This window comes from Camelus dromedarius, chromosome 17 (genome assembly GCF_036321535.1).
Source record: "Camelus dromedarius isolate mCamDro1 chromosome 17, mCamDro1.pat, whole genome shotgun sequence".
NCBI classification, from domain to species: Eukaryota; Metazoa; Chordata; class Mammalia; order Artiodactyla; family Camelidae; genus Camelus; species Camelus dromedarius.
The window spans coordinates 28,248,771-28,268,984 of NC_087452.1; the positions used below are offsets into that span (position 1 = coordinate 28,248,771).

The 20,214-nt window shown below is 35.9% G+C and overlaps 1 protein-coding gene across 4 annotated transcripts in view; it reads left to right on the forward strand.

Moving 5' to 3' along the window:
• Positions 1-4,463: 4,463 nt before the first annotated feature.
• TASOR (transcription activation suppressor) overlaps positions 4,464-20,214 on the forward strand; it is a 47,268-nt gene continuing 31,517 nt past the window's right edge. For all 4 annotated transcript variants that reach the window (XM_031470570.2, XM_064496409.1, XM_064496410.1 and 1 more), the window contains exons 1-7: positions 4,464-5,044; positions 13,374-13,519; positions 14,980-15,072; positions 15,737-15,809; positions 16,327-16,418; positions 16,906-17,067; positions 18,701-18,825. In XM_031470570.2, the coding sequence (XP_031326430.2) occupies positions 4,711-5,044; positions 13,374-13,519; positions 14,980-15,072; positions 15,737-15,809; positions 16,327-16,418; positions 16,906-17,067; positions 18,701-18,825 (1,025 nt within the window). In that variant the 5' untranslated portion in view covers positions 4,464-4,710. The remainder of the gene's footprint in view (positions 5,045-13,373; positions 13,520-14,979; positions 15,073-15,736; positions 15,810-16,326; positions 16,419-16,905; positions 17,068-18,700; positions 18,826-20,214) is intronic.

Genomic DNA, 20,214 nt, shown 5'->3' on the forward strand with positions numbered 1-20,214 from the left:
TATATTTTGGGAAAATCCAGTTTTCCATATGATGCAGTTTGCTTAAGGCAAAAGACACCAGTAAATACTTTAATGGGATAAACCCAAATCAGGCAACGTGAGATAGCGATTTTCTTGCAGAAAATATCAGATAGCCACTTTGTGCTCAGCAGTCAAAACATATTTAGTAAATGCCTACTGTGTTCCAGGCACTGTGCCAGGCCTGGGCTTATTGTGGTAAGCAAACCCAGACATTGCCCCTCGGCCCACGGAGTGGACCCTATGAGAGGGAGATGACCAAGGAAGCTTACACAAGGAAGTGAAGCTTCAGCCAAAGGAAGTGCAGAAGCTAAGTGTCTAAGGGAAGAAGAGCACACCACGCTGGGGAAGCACTATGTGCTAAGGTTAATCCTGTGGCCAGGGGAGCTCGGCAAGTGCGCCAGACTGAGGAGGCACCCAGAGGAGCTCAGGGAAGAGGATTATACAAATTTCTATAAGTAAAAGCGATAGATCAAATGTTTGTGTATCAGTAATACTGACAGTTACTGCAGAGTTATACCATTACATCCTGTCTTATAAAGTACTGTTTGAGGAAGAGAGGTGAAATGGTGTAGTGATGAAAATGCACTGAGTTCTGGACTTTGGCCACTAATAGGAAAGATTAGCCTAGAGTGGTTATTAAGAGCATGGGCTTTGAAGGCAGACTATTTGGGTTAGAATCTTGGTTCTGCACTTAAAACCTAAATGACCTTAAGGAAGTTAAATAACCTCGCTGTCTCAGTTTCCTTATCTGTAAGATATGGATAGCATTAGGTCTTTTTGTGGGGGTTAATGAGGCAGTGTATCTAGCATTTTTTTAAACTTTGTTTTGCTTTTAAAAAAATCTTTTTTTTTGTTTGTTTTGGAAGAAGGTAATTAGGTATTTATTTTTCTGGAAGTACTAGGGATTGAACCCAGGACCTTGTGCATGCTAGGTTCACATTCTACAGCTATACCCTCCCCTGCAAATGTAATGCTCTTTTTTTTTTTTTCAGTTTTAATCTATTTTTATTGAAGTATAGTCAGTTTACAATGTTGTGTCAATTTCTGGTGTATAGCACAATACTTCAGTCACATAGGAACATACAAATATTCATTCTCATATTCTTCTTCACTATAGGTTACTGCAAGATACTGAACATAGTACCCTGTGCTATACAGTACAAATGTGTCATTTATCTATTTTATATATATTAGTTAGTATCAGCAAATCTCAAACTCCCAATTATCCCTTCCCACTCCCTTCCCTAAGTTTGTTTTCTATGTCTGTGAGTCTGTTTCTGTTTTATAAATAAGTTGATCTTTTCTTTTTAATTTAGATTCCACATACATGTGATATCATGTAGTAGTTTTCTTTCTCTTTCTGGCTTACTTCACTTAGAATTACAATCTCCGGGTCCATCCATGTTGCTGTAAATGGCATTATTTTATTTTTTATGGCTGAGTAGTATTCCATTGTATAAATATACCACAACTTCTTTATCCAGTCATCTGTCTATGGGTATTTAGGTTGTTTCCATGTCTTGGCTATTGTAAGTAGTGCTGCTATGAACATGGGGGTGCATGTGTCTTTTTGAATTAAGGTTCCCTCTGGATATATGCCCCTGAGCCTAACACTCTTAATAACAGTGCCTAGCATATAGAAAGTGCTCGATGAATGTTAACCCTTCTTACTAGCTTGTTATGTGATCTTGGGCCACTGTCTTTTCCTATTTTTAAAATGAGTAGTTGAACTGGATTATTTTTATGTTTCCAAGTTTAAAAAGGCAATGTACTGTCTCATTATTCCCCAGTGTTTCTTGTTTTGTTCTTTTGTCCTTTACTGAGGGTAGGGTATTTTCAACCTTTGGTAGCTCTTGCTTGTGTATCTGTGGTAGCTCCTCCCCTTGCACCCACCCACACACACACACACACACAAACACATACACATACACAGGATTTCTATATGCATACATATGTAAACACATATATGGATATCCTCTGTATCTCACTGTGTTACTTTTCCTGAGATAGATGGGAGTTAGCAAATTTATTTCCCCTCTATCCCTCTCTTGTAGCTGACTCTTAATCTTTAGGTTTCTGCTTAGCCATCAGCATAGATCCTAGTTTTAGACATGTTCTCCACTGAATGGTAAACACAAAAGAGATAACCATATCCATTTGCTTCAGAATTAGATCCTCAGCATATAGCAGTGCTAGCCCCCAATAAACAACTGAAAAATACTTCTAATATTGAATAATAGTGTTACCTAGCTGAATATAAAATTTTTAAAAAACAGTTTTTTTGTAATTGGTTTTTTGTTGTTTTTTTGGGGGGGTTATTAGGTCTATTTATTTTTAATGGAGGTACTGGGCATTGAACCCAGGATCTCGTGCATGCTAGGCCTGCACTCTTCCACTAAGCTATACGCTCCCCTAAAATTCTTTTTGCTATCTACATAATTGAATATATAGTTAAAATTATGTATTATAGCTTCCCAATCTTCTTGTACCTTATAAGGAATAATACCGAATTCATTTGAAATTTTAAAAAATGATTTGGAATGGAAAACATTTTTATCCTCACAAAATTTAAGATTCACTCTCTATGGAAGACTAATGGTTCTCTGTGACCTTAGTTTTAGGTACTTTTTACTACCATCTGGTGTGTTTGCCTTACACACATACCTCAACCTTCCAAGTAAAGTTGGCCTTTGCTGAAAAAAATGAGGAAAGCCTTAGTTGAGTAGTGGCACCAGTATGCAATTAGTTCCTACTTATCTTTTAATCTGACAAAAAATGAGCTTTCAGGATGCCTTTAACCAACAAAAAAAGTTACACCATTTGGAGACCCCGAACATCTGAGTTTCTGATCTTCCATAGCCTCTAATATCAAGTAAAGCCTCTTCCTCCAAATTTCAAAGGTTACTTTTAACTTCAAATAATGTAGCATTTAGTATCAACACAGCACTAGTGTTTTCATCAGTATTTTAAAATGTTTTTATATTAACTATTTACTAAAAGGAATAATTGTTTTATACTCACTTTCCTATGATTTACTGAGCTGATTCAAATAGGTTAGGCAAGCTATGATTAGCTTTTCCATATTAACTATTCAAGAAGAATGATATCTATCATAGGACATTGGAATCCAACTTTGCTCTTGCCCTTGGGAATGCTCTTTAAGTAGCAGCCATGTGGCAAGGCCTAGGGTTTTACTATAATTATAGGTTTGGTCAGTCAGCTCCTCCGAAGAAAGCTAGAGTTTGAGAATAGAGATCTGGGTCCCAGTTCTGATCCTACTGCTTGGAGACTGAGCAATATGTCAATCCTAATTTCTCCATCCATAAAATACATAAAGGTGCTGAGCTACTATTAAGATTAGGTCTTAGAGAAGCAGTCGAGTCCAAGTACTTCATGTGGGAGTTAAAGAGACCTGACTTCAAATTCTGATTATGTTAATTTGTTCAATGTCTTGCAACACTTATTTTAAATTGTGTATAATATTACCTACCTAACATCTGTTGTTGTGAGGATTAAATGTACATAAGATATGTAAACTGCTTTGTCCAGTGCCTAGCATAAAGAAATAACTCAGGAAATACTGTCTGTGTTCACCATAACCCAGATAGTAGATTCAACTTAGTCAGCATAAACTATTTAAAAGGCCTTCTACTTGACTGTCAAGTTGTCTTATTTTAAGGGAGAACGATTATTGGTTGTACATATTTTTAATGTGGCTGCAAACGTTTTTATTTTTAATATACACTCACTATAGGAAAACTGAAGTCAAGGAAAATCTAAAAGCCAGCTGCCCCTCCTCAAGCTCTCCAGAACCAAATCCCTTTAACATTAGGCTGTGAAGTCATACCAAAATGATCCCAGGTGTTGACTGCTTGCTGGAGGCAAGCCACTGGTTCTAACCCTTTAAGATAAAGAGGGGGGCAGGTGGGATTAATCTATTGTAAAGATGCAAGTTCCGGTGGGAAGCTGAAGCGGGCCCTAAGGCTTTCAAGCTCTTATCGCTATAGCTCGTTCTCTTATCATCACTCCAGGCTTTTATATGCACGCAAATATTTCACAAAGCTGGGATCGTCCCGCAGCCGCTGCCTCTGTCCGGTTTTGGTCGATGTAAATCGTGCGCGGAGAAGCGGAGTAATCTAGCCGGGAAAGAGGCGACGCCTGCGTTCCCGGGACCCGGGTCGGCGCGCCCCCCTCACCGGCAGCACTGGCCATGCGCGGTCTAGGAACGCGCGGCTCGCCTTAAGGCCCATCCACCCCGTAGCTGGCCGCGGCGTCGAGGTACTAGCCGGGCGTTGCGGTCGCCCCTTTTGGCGGGCTTGGGCGCCCCGAGGCTCCGCCCCTCGGCGCCGTCTATCTGCACCCTCGGAGGCGGGCGCCGCGCCCCCATTGGCGGAGCGCTCCGTGATGGCCCCGCCCCCTCCCGGCCCCGACGCCAGCACGTTGAGTGGCGGGGGCCGGCCGAGGAACTGCCCGAGCGAGGAGCGGCTCCTGGGGCTTGGCGGTACGGTTGGGGCGCCCGCTTTGGGGCCCCCGAGAGGCTGCTGGACCCGGAGCGCAGCTGGCGGCCACGGGGGAAGGGGGGTGGGTGGGCTGAGAGCAGCTTGGCGGCGAGGCCAGCCCGCCGCCTCTTCCCCCCACCCCCGTCGACCTTGTCGGCAGAAGCTTCCCGGAGCTCCTCACGCCGGCGTGATGGCGACTGCTGCGGAGGCGGAGGCGGAGGCCTCTCAGCCGACGGACGCTAGCTGGGAAAGTGGCGGCGGCGGTGGAGACGACGAGATGAAGCAGGCGCTTCCGGAGCTTGAGTCTTCCCCGCAAAATGGCGGCGGCCTCAGCATCGCGGAACCCGGCGGCGGCGCCGGGCCTGAGGAGACCGCGGCTGCCGAGGCCGCCCCGAGCCTCTGCCACGAGCAGCCTCAGGACTCGTCTGAGGCGGGCGCGGCCGCCTTGCCCAAAGGCCCCGAAGAGCCCGAAAAACCCGTTAGGAGGAGTTTTCAGATCCCCAGGAAGAGCAGAGAAAAGAAAGGTGGTGCTTCCCCTCTTTCCCAACCCCTCTTTCTCTCTCCCCTCCATCTTTTCATTAGAACCTTTCTCTCCTTCCCACACCCATCCGAGACACGTAAACACGCATGCAGCGCCAGCCGCCTCTCCCCTCACTGCCACGGCCGCCCAGCTGCTGCGCTTGGTGCGAGAGGAAAGCAGTGGAACCACGCTCCCCTGCTCCCCCTCTTCCCGTGGAAGTTGGAAGTAGCTCAGGTTTGAAGCTTGTCCGTAAGGCTGCAGCTCCCAGAGAGGAAAGATGGTGCTCGGCGCCCCTCCCTTCTAACCCCTGAAGGCAGAAAAGCTGGTGTGTCCTCCTAAGGATGCTTCTGAGAAGTCTCAAGGTGGAAATAACCCGTGGCCATGGATTCTGGGGCTTTCTCCAAGGCCATTGCGTTGAGAGGACAAGTGCTTCTCCTTCTGGAAATTCTTCAGCTATATGTGTCTACTTGAAATTTGCTCGATGTCAGCGTCTTCTCTTGTTTAGAAATCTCCGTTAGATGTGATCCATGCACAATGCTATTTTCCATCACACTTCATTTCCATGTAGATTTTTTTCTTGTTTTTGAAGCGTTAGATAGGTCTCTCTTTCTAAATTCAAACTTTAGTATGTATTTTCTTGTATTTGAGAAGATTGGGAAGGTAGGTTCTTGGTGCAGTAATTTCCCTATGGAAAAAAATAGCGTTTAGTTTATGCCCAAGAGTCACCAACTTGATCTTGAGGATGAGAGAATTTAAGAAAAAAAATTTAAAAGTCTAGTCTAGTTTTTGGAACCAAATGGGAACAGTTACATAAACTAAGTTTATTTCCTTAAAATTTAATGCCATATTGCGATACGTTTCTAATGGAGAAAATTACCGTTTTCTATTATTAGAATACAGTTTTTGACTATCCAGTGATTTGGGATATTCTGGATTTAGTTAGTTTAAAGGCTCTCTGTGTCTTAGTCCTTGGTTCAGTTTTTCTTGATTTACTTTGGAAAGTAATTGAAATTTTCGTATTTGCAGAAAACTTTATTTGCAATTTGAATCTTGGTAAAGAAATCTTGAAGCATGTGCTTCCTTTTTCCTTGTGCATAACCAGCTCCATTTGCACAACTGAAATTGTTAGCCTTTTGTCAGTAAGCTACAAGTAAAGTCAAATTGTTAATTTACTTTTCGATGACAAAGCCAAGGAAATCCTTGGTGTAAAAAACTACGTTGACAAAGGTGAAGTTACCGTTTGTCCACTAGCATGAGGAATGTTTCTAGAAATATCTCTTAAGTAAGTTAATGTAATATATTTTAGGGTTCAAGAGTTGTTGTAAAGGTTATCAGATCTTCTGGCTTATTTAGTTAAGGTGTACGGTATAGTCTGTATGAGGTTAGTTAGATTTCAGCCTAAATTATCAATTCATAGAGCGCAGGTAGGAAGCACATTCAGGTGGGTTCTGTTTATATAGGGTTGTAGTAGGAGGTTGAACTTTTTTTTTTTTTTAGCTTGATAAAATTTTGAAGTCCATTTTTTTAGGGATTTAAGTAAAGCATAAACCATGATGTACCTCCTTTTAACTTTTGATAGGGCCAGAAAATTGGCCTAAAAACCCTCAGTTTGGATTGAAATGAGGGAGGCCACAAGGAAATGTTGAAAGGCATTGTTTGCATGTGTCTTTTAAATTATATAAATCCAGAGGTTCCTGTAAAAGAGATTTCATTTGAACACACTAAAAGTGAATATAATTGAGGAATTAGGAAATATAAAACCAAGCTGTTTTCTCCCCTGTGTGTGACGCTAAGGAGGAAATTTGTATTTTCCGCATTTGCTTAGAGGCAGAAAGGTTGTTACCTTTCTCCTGTCAGGGAGGTTTTGGAAAGGAAAATATAACAGTGGACTTTTTTCATGTTTAGTGAAATGAGTAATTTTTAACTTGTCTAAATATTTGTACACTGAGCAACAGCTGTTCAAATAGTGCAATAACAATTTAAATAGAGCTTTTGAAACTTAAATAAGCAGCTTTTTACCACCATGGACTTAATTCTGTCCAACCTGAAAGATGTTTGTGCTTGGTGATAGAGTTTAATAGAAAAATTTAACTTTTCACTATTAAAAAACAGTGCTTTAATCAGAAATAGTGCTTCAGGTACTGCTTAGTTTCACACTTGATCCCAAAATACCTCCTCTCGGAAAACTTGAAAGGTATCACTTTATGAATAGAATTCGGCTAAGTATTAGTTGTAGTCATCTGAGTCTATTAAGAATATTAAAGCGTATTCGGTAGATATCTCTGCTTGAACTTTTCAGCACCAAAGGGTCTGTTGCATTCATATTTTAAAATGGCAGACCTTTGCTTGTGACTGCTTTTCCAGTGAAATTTAAGATTAGGGCGTGTATATTTTTGGTACCTTAAAGGTAAATACTATGTGATTTGTAACTGGTTGACTCAGTTCTTTTCTTGGCCTTGCCAGTAGTGTAACATCCAAAATACTGCCATTCTATTGGCAAAGTAATACTATTGGCAAAACTTTATAGTGCTTGGTAAGTTGTAGGCATAGTTCTTAACAGTTTACATCTATTAACTAAATCTCAATAATCCTATGTGATAGGTACTGTTTCCCATTCTACAGATGAGGAAACTGAATTAATGGGTAAATTTGCCCAAGGTCATACGGCTAGTAAATGGTGGAGTTGGAATTTGAACCTACAGTTAGAATACTTCTTATTTCTTATTTATTGTATAAAAATTTCAGTTCACTTAAAAATTATTTTAACCTCTTAAATTTAGTGATGTTTAGTAGGTCTTCATTCCTGGGGAATTTTGAGATCCGGAAATTAAGTTCATTATAAAATGAACACGTTTAATCAGTACTGACAGATTGAGTGACCTATTGACTGGAAGAATAGTATTTTACTCTTTATGATCTGTGTGTTACTGTATGACATAGTTGGCTGGGCTACTCTCAATCCTAAGGCACTGTTACTACATTTAACCAAATGTTGGAATTGCACATTTTGTCAGTAAATGTTTCACTTTCTTTTATGCTAAAATCTAATGGTACAGGTCATCAAAAGTAAACTAAAATTGGTAATTATATTTGATATAATTTTTCCCTCCAAAGTTCTTGGGAAATGAAGTAGTAATGATTCACTTTCTGGAAAATGTTTATTGGTTATGCTTTATGTAGGGCCCAAGATTAACTGCTCTCACTCACCTGCATCCATACTGGTTTTGTTTAGGAGAATTAATGGCTAATTCTCTCCAATCCTCATCTTTTCCCACAAAATTTGGAGTTTTCTTTTTGAAAACTTTGGAGTTAAGTCTCCTTCTTAAGGAAATTTGCATGGTGGTGTAGTGGTTGTATATAAATGGCTTGGTTCTAAGTACCATAGATTTCCCTACATAGAAGTAAATCTGAGCAGGAAAGTATAGGCAGAATCCAGTCATCCACATAAAACATTTGATAGGTGGATATAAATTCTGAGTAGTGGAGGTAAAATTTTCTTTGACCTATTGCCCAGTCCAAAAATGTCAAGTTTCATATTTGTTATCTCTGTTGCATATTCATTCCTAATTCTGCAGTTCCAATCATACTTAGAGATGAAACATCCATTCCTCAAGTATTTCTGTAGTAATTTCGTTAGACTGAAGAAAAGTGATTTTTCAAATACCTAAATTATTGTGAGGAACAAATGGATATGCACTGTATTAATCATTAGCACCAGTAGACATCAGAGACAGGGAGTCAGAACTGCAGACTAATGTGATCCCCAGCGTCCTCTGCTATTTCCTTTTCTTCCATGAGTTATTTACGTTGGAATGTATACTTTGTATTATCTCTTGGTGTATTTTGATAACATTGGTCCATCTTATTTTAAAAGCTTGGCTTATTTTTATGTATATGTTTGTGTGTTTTTTTTTTTTTAACATATACACATAATCTTAATGCACACAGATTGGCATTGACACTAAATTGGTAAAAGTAGTTGAGGAAAAAATGTTCTTTTGACTAAAGAACAAAGCTCCTATTTGATGACCTTAATTCTATGTCTATTCCAGCTGCTTAAATATAGCATTGACTTCTTAGTATGTTTTGTATGCTACCAGTAATAAAAAATACTCAATTCTAGTTCTGATTTTGTGATACAGTCAGTTTCCTTTCTTGAATTGTAAATCTCCAAGTGGCTTTCTAAATCCATTCTTGAATCTCATAAAACACATCTATAATCAGTTTTGTCCATAGAGAAACCTTGTGAATTATCAAAAGTCAGCTCAGTAGGCATCTTTCTGACATGGATTTGGAGATCCTGTAAATAAGGAAAATTATGTTTCTTAATGTCTACAAGAATTATGACTGCTGTTAATCTTTATAAACCAAAAAGATGTGTTAGTTATGACTTTTGGCCCTGTTAAATGTGTTAAAATGAGAAAGAAATATTAGGAAATTTGAGAGAAGACATAAGAGGGTAGAAAGAACATTTTAGACATCAAATTCCTTTCATAGCTTTTTAAAAAAAATTTCCATATAGCTAATATAATTTCTTGGTCTAAAATGAGGAAACAATTCTATTTTTCCCATCTCTTGGAACGATTAGTTTCATCTCTTATGCTCACACACGTATCTTCTTTTACTTACAGTTCAGGATACAACATTTGCAGCTAGGCAGCCTGAATTTGAATCTCACCTGCCCTATTCATTTATTAACATTGGGCCAAGTTAACTGTTAGTGGTCCCAGTTTCATTTGTGAAATAGGCATAATGAACTAAAGAGTGATTTTGATGACTAAATGAGATAATGCATGTAAAGTTCTTACTCTGAAAGTAAATAATGACCCACTCTTTGTTAGACTCAGTAATTGGCAGAATTCGGAGAATAATAGATTGGATACTGACTTCCTTAAGTGAAATGGATGATTATATAAAATGTTGTGTTCCCCACTTGGGTTGTCATAAGGTTGTTTATTATTGCCTTAAATGATAGCCAATAATATTACGATGTGTATATGTTTTCTTTAAAAGAAGTGACAGGATATATTGTTCAGGGTATATTCTTCAGAAGGTTACTAAGGACAAAACAGACCACCAGGGAATGTACGTTCAGAACTTGTTATACTTCTAAACTACCATTACCAGCACGTTGACTTGAAATCTTCAAAAATAGTTACAGCAGAATTTTATTTTCTAGAAACTGGTAATTGGGAAGAAAAAAAATGAAATTATAACTCTGGCCTAACTAGTAAAGCCAACTGAGGTATTTGAAATATAAAATACCTAGGGTGCAGGTATTGTTATACCTAAAATCTTTTGCCTTTTTCTATATTTTTACTCACGATTTTTTTTTTTCACATGGGCAGTCTACTTGAGTATATTTGGGGTGACTGGGACATAGCTTTGGAATGAAATAGAAGTGTTAAAGTACTTGGAGAATAATTTGAAAGTTAATTTTTATATAACTTAACTTTGATCTTTCACTTATGGTTAAATTGAGATGGAAATAGTGTTGGAGTAGCTTAACTAAGGAAAAATTTTTTGTGTAGATTTGTAAAATTGCATAGAAATTTAAAGCCACTTGATACTTTTTGACACATTTTAGATATCTGAAGTCAGTTCTTAGTTTGGAAACAAAAATCAATCATGCATAAAAGCTAACTTTAAAAATCATGCTTGGCCCATTTTGGATGTGAATGCTTACAAAAACTATTCCACGTGCTATTTTCCTTGGCAAGTTTTTCCCAATTTCATTGGGGACAGATGCAAAGATAAAATGTTTTTTCCTACTAAATTCTCTAAAAAACATTTGAATTGAGAGAATGGGTTTCTCCCTCTTTTTTGAGGTTTCATTTTGTTTTATGTATTACTGAATTGTTAAATTTGTGAAACCTAATTTAAAATAAGTCATATTTTGGTATTTTAGAATATATTTGTATTCAATGTAAAATGTTTACAACATTTATTCTCATTTTCCTTATTCAGCCATTCATCTTGGGGCCAGTTCTAGCTACTGGCATATGGTAAAGATAGAGTAATGAACAAGGCAGATAAAGTTCCTCCTCTCATGGAGCTTACAATCAATAGATTATTAAGTATATTCATCTGCTACAAACTTGATTACAGGACATGTTGTGTTTAATAGTTCTTTAGTTCTTTTTGAGTGTTTTATTTTTTCTTCTTACTCCTAGTCAGTGTCTTTATTGCATTATTATAACTATGTTGATTTTAATTGCCCCTACCTGCCTTTTTTGTGTGCAGTTCCAAAATAGTGGGAACCATTTGTTCTATACACATTCTGTCATTGAAAACTGTACTTTGAAGGACACTTGTTGTAGACACATGGTTTGGTAGATGAATGGATACATCATTTGACATTATATCCTTTAAAGCCTAATAACTGTATAGTGAAATATAGTGAAAACAGCTTATTAGTTAGCTGGCCGTCCTTTGAAAATATGTACAAGTAGAACATTGTTTTCAGTAGTGGCCTAAAAGTATTTTCACTGCCATTTATTGACTATAAATAGAGACTTGAAAGAAATTAAGTTAACAGCATATAACATAAGTTCTGTAAATATAGTGAAAAGTAAGTTCTTTTTGCTATTGGAGAAAATGTATGTATAGACTTGATGTTTGAAATTTATTAAACTATTTCATACATGAAGTAGACATTTTGAGGTTATTAGGCCACTGGTCGAATGAATTGGGTATTTGACTTAATTTTTTTTGAGATTAAAAAAATTTTTTATTTTTTAGAGGAGGAGGTAATTAAGTTTACTTATCTATTTACTTTTTGAGAGGAGGTATTGGGAATTGAACCCAGGACCTTGTGTATGCTGAGCATGTGCTCTACCACTTGAGCTACACCCTTCCTCTGGATATTTGACTTAAATATTTTAAAAATTAAGTGGAGTGAGCAATAATTGGAGTGGGGGATAAAAACTTTCTATGTATTTTTATTGAAGTATAAGTCAGTTTACAATGTTGTGTCACTTTCTTGTGTACAGCACAATTCTTCAGTCATACATGAACATACATATACTCATTTTCATTTTTTTACCGTAAGTTACTACAAGATGTTGAATATAGTTCTTATGCTATACAATATAAACTTGTTATTTATCTATTTTATGTATATTAGTTAGTATCTGCAAATCTAGAACTCCCAGTTTATCCCTTCCCACCCTGTTACCCCCTGGTAACCGTAAGTTTGTTTTCTGTGTTTGTGAGTCTGTTTCTGTTTTGTAAATATGTTTGTCTTTTTTTTAGATTGCACATATAAATGATATCATATGGTATTTTTCTCTTCCTGGCTTCACATTCTCCAGGTCCATCCATTTTGCTGCAAATGGCATTATTTTACGGTTTTTTATGTCCGAGTAGTATTCCATTGTATAAATATACCACAATTTCTTTATCCAGTCATCTGTCTATGGGCATTTAGGTTGTTTCCATGTCTTGCTATTGTAAATAGTGCTGCTATGAACATTGGGGTGCGTGTATCTTTTTGAATTAAGGTTCCCTCTGGATATATGCCCAGGAGTAGGGTTGGATTGATAAAAACTTTTATTATTTTAAGCAGATGCTGTGCCTAGAGCTTTTCAATGTGTTGATAGTGGTCATTAGGATAGCTAGAGTTCTCCTTTTTACTGAAGACAGTACTGAGCTTGTTTGGTTAAGTAATTGATTTACCCAGGGTCTTCCACAAAGCCAGTAAGTGCTAGCTCGGATATTTGCATCCAGAGTTGACTCCAGATCTCCACATCTTTCCTTTTCATGAAGTTTTTGTAGTAAATGGCCTACTAGTTTATACTGGTAATACAAGAAGCTAGTGGATGCAGCATATTTAATTCTAACTTTTTATTCTGTAGACACCTAAGCATCTTAACTACTTCTATGCATTTACTTAATGATGTAAGCATTTAATTTGCTGAAACGTCCTGGACATACTACTTCAGTGTAACATAAAATAGGAACTGAGACAAGTTGAGTTTATGCACAGGTTTTTATGATATCTTTAAGCAATTTAGGTTGCCTAATAATGTAGCATTCCTAAGGTTTGCAAAATTGTAACCTCCTTGTCTGCATGTGTAATACTAGATGCCCATTGTTGAAGGGTTTTTTGTTCAATGAATCAAGTACCTCTTCTGCATAGCACAGAACAATGAGTAATAAGCATCTTGAGTTTTTTCCTTCAATGATTGTCTCTTCTGCATATCACAGAATAAGATAGCCTTGATGCTTTTTATTTTACTTTATTTAAAAGTTGTATTAACAAACTCACAAAAATAAAAGAAACTACATTTAAAATGCAGTAATCTTAAAATTAATAATGTTTTTTATTTTAGCACTTTTTCAACCATTAACTCCAGGCTCTCGAGAATTTGAGGATGTTTTAAATATTCTTCACTCAGCTTACCTTGAACCAACTTCAGTAACAAATTTTAACTACAAACGTGCTTGCTTGATACATAATGAGCTTTTGGAAAAGGAGGTATGTTTTAAATTGTGCTTTTTGTGAGATTCTTCAGAACCAGTTAATAGCCGGAAATTTGTTTTACTTCTTTTTCTTTAAAAAATGCCAAAGTTTTTAGGAAAGCCAAATTATGGAAGGGAAAGCGATTTTAAATGACACTTTTTTTCCCTAAACACTGTTGATACTGTACTACATTTATCTGCTCTGTTAAATTAATGTGCAATTATATAAAATAACTTGTTTTACTAAAAATGAATCTTAAGCATAGGGATAGCTTATTGTATAATTACTTAGTTGTAAATTTATAACAAGGCTTTTTGCTCTTTTAAGTGCATGTTAATTTAATTAAATGAAATCTTTAATAGCAAGTCTAAATTGGAAGATAATGAAATGTGTTTTTTTTTAGGATATGCTTAATTTTTTCCCCAATTATTGCCTGATAGTTGAATTATCTTAATATCATTCATAGAAATTCTTAGTGAAAAAGTGAGAACAAAGGGGAACAGTTGAGCCTGTTAGTGAATTTCAGTTTCATGTACAAATTAGAATATTCTTTGAGTTTTGATTTAGGAAAAACCAACATCTGTAATTCTGAGGTAATACAAATGAAATGTTTAGAAATATTTGGTATGTATATTGTTTTCTAATGTACATGAAATACTGTTAATTTTGTATTTTTATAAGTTGGTTAACCCAAGGCTATCAGAATTTAACTTTGAAAATATCCGTAAAGTAGATGAATATTACTGGCTCCCAGAGGCAATTAAAACCTTGGTAGTTTGATGTGGTTTCATGTTATGATAGGGGTTATTTGTTAATTTTATACAAAAATTTAGTCTAAAGATTCATTATTGAAGATCAGTAATGGCATGTACTGCATGCAAATCTATAAGATGTGGGCTCCATATTTTGAATTTGTATCTATTTGCTTGTATCTAAAGTGAAAGCCACAGCAGCGGTTTAGGGTGACTTAATAGTTCAGATGTACTTAGACCTAGTCACTCTTGATTCCTGGAAAATAATATGAAGCACGGCTTATATACTTGGCAATGAAAATACAGTTGTAAAGAAATGAAGCATTTTTCCTTGTCCTAATTGAGCTTATAGTCTAGAAGTTGGTCATTCAACAGAGATTTATTAAATCACCTACTGTATGCAGTGCACTATGTTAGGTAAAATGAGAGATCCAGAGATAATTAAAACATGAACTTAAAAATCTAGGGGAGAGTTGAAGTGTGGTAACATTTTAATAGGAATTTAGTTAAAATTGTTAAACACCACATGCATATTTGTCTATATCGTAAGGATGAAGAGCCAATTATAACAGGGAAAAAATTGAAGTGCAGAAATTACAGGGAGAAAATATAATTTCCACTTGGGTAGATTTGGAATTTCTTAGAAATAAAATTCCTGGAAGTCTTACCTTGAAAAAAACATAATCGCACGCTAAGGAGTTTTATAAATATAATTTCATTTAGTTTACAGAAAAGCGAAGAGAACTGAAGTTTGATGGTCGTTTAGATAAAGAACTTTCAGAATCCTATGCATTTCTGATGGTTGATCGATACCAGGTGAGTGAACCCACTTATTAAAAAACAATTTGAAAATGTTTCTATTGTAAGTTACTAAATTTACGATTATTCAGTACACTTGATTTTTTATAAACTAAAAGTTTGATGTATAAATGGGAGAAATGATTTAGCAGGGCAGGGTATTTCATTGTTTCGTAATTTGCTTTTCAAATGTATTCATTTTTTTCTTTGATCAAGCCTATTTTTTCCCCCCTAGAATGTGCATGATAATGAATAATTTTCCCATTATTAAAATAGATTATCTTCTGTATTCCTGATTATACATGCTGGGAACTATTTTTTTCTCCTCCTAATTGAAGATGTTAAGGTGGAGTTACTTTCTCTTTATAAATACTTTGACAGTTTTAATTCTCTCTAAAAGGGATTGTTTATACATGTGAATACCATGAATTTTGAGTATCTGTCATACATAGCATAAACAAAAATGGATTCCAGCTATGGTTACATTGGAAGCGTAAGCCAATGTCATGGTGATATTTAGTCATAAACTAGCATATATATGTAATTTCTGTAATGTCGAACATATATAGTTTAGAAGTTTAGATTTTACTTAAAACAGTTTCTTTACCTAAAACAAGACAAGCTTATCTTTTCACATTTTTAATGTATTATGATTTCAAGATGAAATGTTTTGTTTATTTAGGTTCAAAGCATATGTGAAAAAGGATTACAGGTGGGCCAGTCCAAAATAACAATTCTTGGCAGTCCTTCCATGGGTAATTATTTTTCTTTTTTCATTTACCACTGTTAAGTTGCCATTTAAAAATAAATTATCGGGGGATGGGTATAGCTCAGTGGTAGAGTGCATGCTTAGCATGCACAAGGTCCTGAATTCAGTCTCCAGTACCTCCATTAAAATATATATACATGTATTATCTAATTTTGCTGCCGTCCTTATATTCATGTATACTTTGTCATATTCCTAGGAAAAGAGACTAGTTTCAGGTTCTGCAGTGTAAAAACCATTTTATCCTTTGTTTCTGATTTTGCATACTTCCAATTGATCAAGGTGTTTTTTTTTTTCATGTCAGTGTAATCCTCGTGATTTTGAAAAATTTGATTAGTTTCTTGCTTTTTCTGGTTCTTTTTTTTTTGCTTTGGTTTCATTGTCATTACATTTTTTTTTTAAGGTGTCATACCTTTTATCTCATCATTGGTTTAAATATTTGGACTTTTTTTAGTATTTGTGTCCTTATTAAAATTGAAATTCTTTTATTTTTCCCTCTTTACTAGGTATCTATCTTTCTAGGTATGCTGACTTATTACAAGCTAATCCTTTGGAAGCTGGGGCAGTGGGTGATGTTGTTATTTTTAAAATAATGAAGGTAATTTCAGCTTGAACATTTTATATATCAAAGACATTTGATTTGGATTTTGGTTGACTCTGTCTTTAGGAGCTTGATTGAATTAAAAACCAGCGCTTGCTTGTGTTTGGTATATAAAGATACTTTTGAGAGTGGTTTGCCATCTTTGATGAGCTTACTGAACTTTAGAGTTTCATTTCATTTCCAAAGAAAAGAATGAAGAGAGAGAAATATGTTGGTAATGTCGTTTAAGCTAGTGAAGAATGTTGTGAATAATATTTTTATTTTCTTGTGTTAATAAATTCAAACCTGTCTTTTTTTTTTCTGGTTAACTTTTTGTTACTGCTTCACTATTGGTAAACGGTGTTGGGTGTTACTTTATTACCAGGTATTAAAGGAAAAAACTGTTGTTATAGGTAATATATATTGAAAGAGGTATTCTATACTAATAATGTTGTACAGTGAATAGTTAGGTTTAGGTAGACTTAAAAGGTTTTCTCTATTTCAGGGTAAAATAAAGAGTATATATGACCCCATGGGTGTAAAAAGTTTGGAATCTACATTAAATAAAAGTGCTTTGGACCCAACACCAAAACATGAATGTCACGTGTCAAAGAATGCCAATAGAGTTACATCAGTTTTGGCTTATAGAGCCTATGAGCTTACTCAGGTAGGTGTCTGGATCCATTTTAGTGTTATGACCTAATGTCAGTTTGTCACCAAATCTTTTGAAATGTGTCCCTTTTAGTTCCCTAGGCCACCACACTAGTCTAGACTCTGGTTTTCCACTTATCACCACCAGACTTAGTGACTCTCACTGCTATTTGTTCAGTGTTTCCAGGACTGCTCAGAAACATGCAGTGGCTCTCCTCACACTTAACCAGAGTGGTGTTCAGGTTCCTTAGCCTAGCTAGCTCTCCCTGCCTGGAGACTGTGACCTCCAGCCTGATGTTTTGTATGACTGCTGCCCTTAAGAACCTCATTTCATTTTGAAGTCGTGGTTTCTCCTGGCCTAGAAGGGTCCCGCCAAATAAAATATTATTTATGCTTCAAGGTAAAGTTGAAGCCCCTTGAATTACCTTAATTGATATCACTTTGTACTATTGATTTAATAGATATTTTCTATTTTTATTAACATTTTTCTAAAATGCAAACTGAGAATTGATTTTTAAGCTTTATTCAGATGCAATTGATATATAGTAAACTACACATACTTAAAAGTATAAAACTTGATGAATTTTAGTCATGTTTTTATATGATGTTTGACTATAAAGTTATGTTACTCTTTTTAACAAATGTATTAAAAATGTGTATATCCAAATGGGTTGTTACATGAAAAGTAGTGATGCTAACCTCCCTGGAAATACTCTTTTTTTTCCCAGTCTTTAATTTTTACTTTATTTTAGATAAAGTAAGATTTACTCTTTCTCCTTTCTTTTTGAAGATCTCAGTGGGCAGGATCTATAGTTGGGGGCTTTAGCAAAAATTATATTCACCAAAATTATCTGGGCTGACTCATTTATTTACCTTCTGGACAGTAGTAGTATTGGTAGATATGAAATATAACTACAGAGTATTAATTGGTTTTTCTAGCAGAACTTGTAAACTGGCTTTATAGTTCCAAAAAAATTCCAGAAACTTAAACAGCTGCAGCATTATTGAAATCAGTAGTTTCCCAAGGGAATGGACTTTGGAGGACAGTGCTTTGTTTGTAAACTAGGGCATTCTTTTTTGTGAAACTCACTAGACTGCAGGTCAGAAAACCCTAACCTAATGAATGTTATGAATAGATGAGGGGGAGAGGCAGATGGGTAGTAGGAAGAGGTTCAGCTACCTTTGTCACCTATTTTTGTAATCTCTACCACCTCCCCTTTGCTGCTTTGTCTTCAGTAGAGTCAAATAGTGTTTTTCTTTTGAAATAATAAGCAAAATTGTTTGGTTGAGATTGTGTTCTTAGTATTTTATTTTTGTGTCAGATTGGCTTTGGAGGGCTGACCTGGGAGCTTAGGCTCCATTTGCTTCATTTTTATGAGGAAATTTGAACATTCCCAGTGGTCAACTCGTCAGAAGTAAACTTTTGTAATACCTATTAGTATTCTGGCATCTGACACACATGTAGATAGAAGCAGAATGTTTTATATGATAAGATGAATATAAGGTAAAAATTACTTTATTTAACAGGCAGTGCTTAAAGATACCCTCTGGTGCTTAAACAGTATTGCATTTCTCAAAAATCCACATAAATACAAGATTCCACTTTGTACTTGCTTTCTTAAGTTAATTTTGCAATTTCCTATTTTTAGTATTACTTCTATGAGTATGGCTTTGATGAGCTAAGGCGAAGACCAAGACACGTGTGCCCATATGCAGTTGTGTCTTTTACTTATAAAGATGATATTCAAACACCGAAATTCGTACCTTCATCACGGTAAGACTCATGAGTTTTAGACATCATCTAGAATAGTACTGTTATCACATATCCTGCACTGCTGAGTTAGGAGAAACACTTTGTTTTCTTCCCATTTTTTTCCCTCTCTTGAAAGTAATTAGATACACGAGTGTTCATGGTGACTTCTAGTAAGTAGAATAGAAGATCAGATACTTAAACTATATGTAAATAATAACTAAAATATACTTAAACCTCACTGGTTAACCTTTTTTCCCTGATATTGAAGGTTTGCACAGTTGCATAAATGCAGTTTTTAAAAATGAAATTTTGTATATTAGCTCTTCTGGAAATGGAGAGCTTTTACTAAAGCCTCAGCCCCATCTCAAACCAGTTAAAAAAAAATATTTATGAAGGAGCCGAGGCTTTGGTAGTTTATATAAGCTTCCAGGTGATTCTGATTGTCAGCTGAGTACCATTGATTTCTTATAAGCTCTAATATAAGGTGACCAAGTGGAAAGTAGTTTCTTTTATTTTTTTCCCCAGTGCATTGATGCCAGACAATGTTTTGGCAAAATTAATTTATGGAGATGTAGGTGAAATGGTTAAATGTCTGCTTATTTTTATTTGGAATACTTGTGTTTAAAGTCATGCATGATTTCTAATAATTTAGAAATACTGCCCATTTAAAAAGCCACATTTCATGAAACCAACATTTTTGAGGTCAACCTCTTTATCAGATTTCAGATTATATTGTCTTGCCTTCATTTAAGTTATTTGAGATCCAACACTTTATGTCAGTGAATAGCCCTGGGAACCGCCATCCGCGCCCACAAGAACTGATTCACATATCGTGAGAGTTGTGTTTTTCTTCCCCATCCCACCCCTTTTTTGTGGCTCTATATGTTCTCCATGATACATTTACTATAGTGCCTTTCAATAGTGATCTTAAAAGATACCTAGCATTTAATTATGAGGTCATATCCCCAAGAATAATGATTGTTAATTTTCTTGGCTTCTTTGATTACGTCTGTTGGCCTCCATATCATTTAAAATGAGCATTGATTGAACATCTTTGTTGTACCCTGAATGCTGCCATGAAAGCTCCTATCTCTGCATTTGCTGTTCAGTCTCATTCCCCAGTTAGCTGCATAGTTTACACCTACATTTCCATGATTTTTTAAAACCTCTGTACCCTAGTTTCTTTCTTCTTTTTTCTCCACAGCACTTAAAACTATCACCATTTGGTAAACTATATACTTACTTTGTGATTGTTGTCTGTCTTCCTTATGAGATTGTAAACTCTAGGAAGACAGGGGTTTTGTTCATATCTGTAATCTTGTTACCTAAAACTGTGCCCGGTAAATAATAGGCATTTAGTAAATATTTATTAAATGATGGATGAACATATTTAAATATGATTGAGGCTCT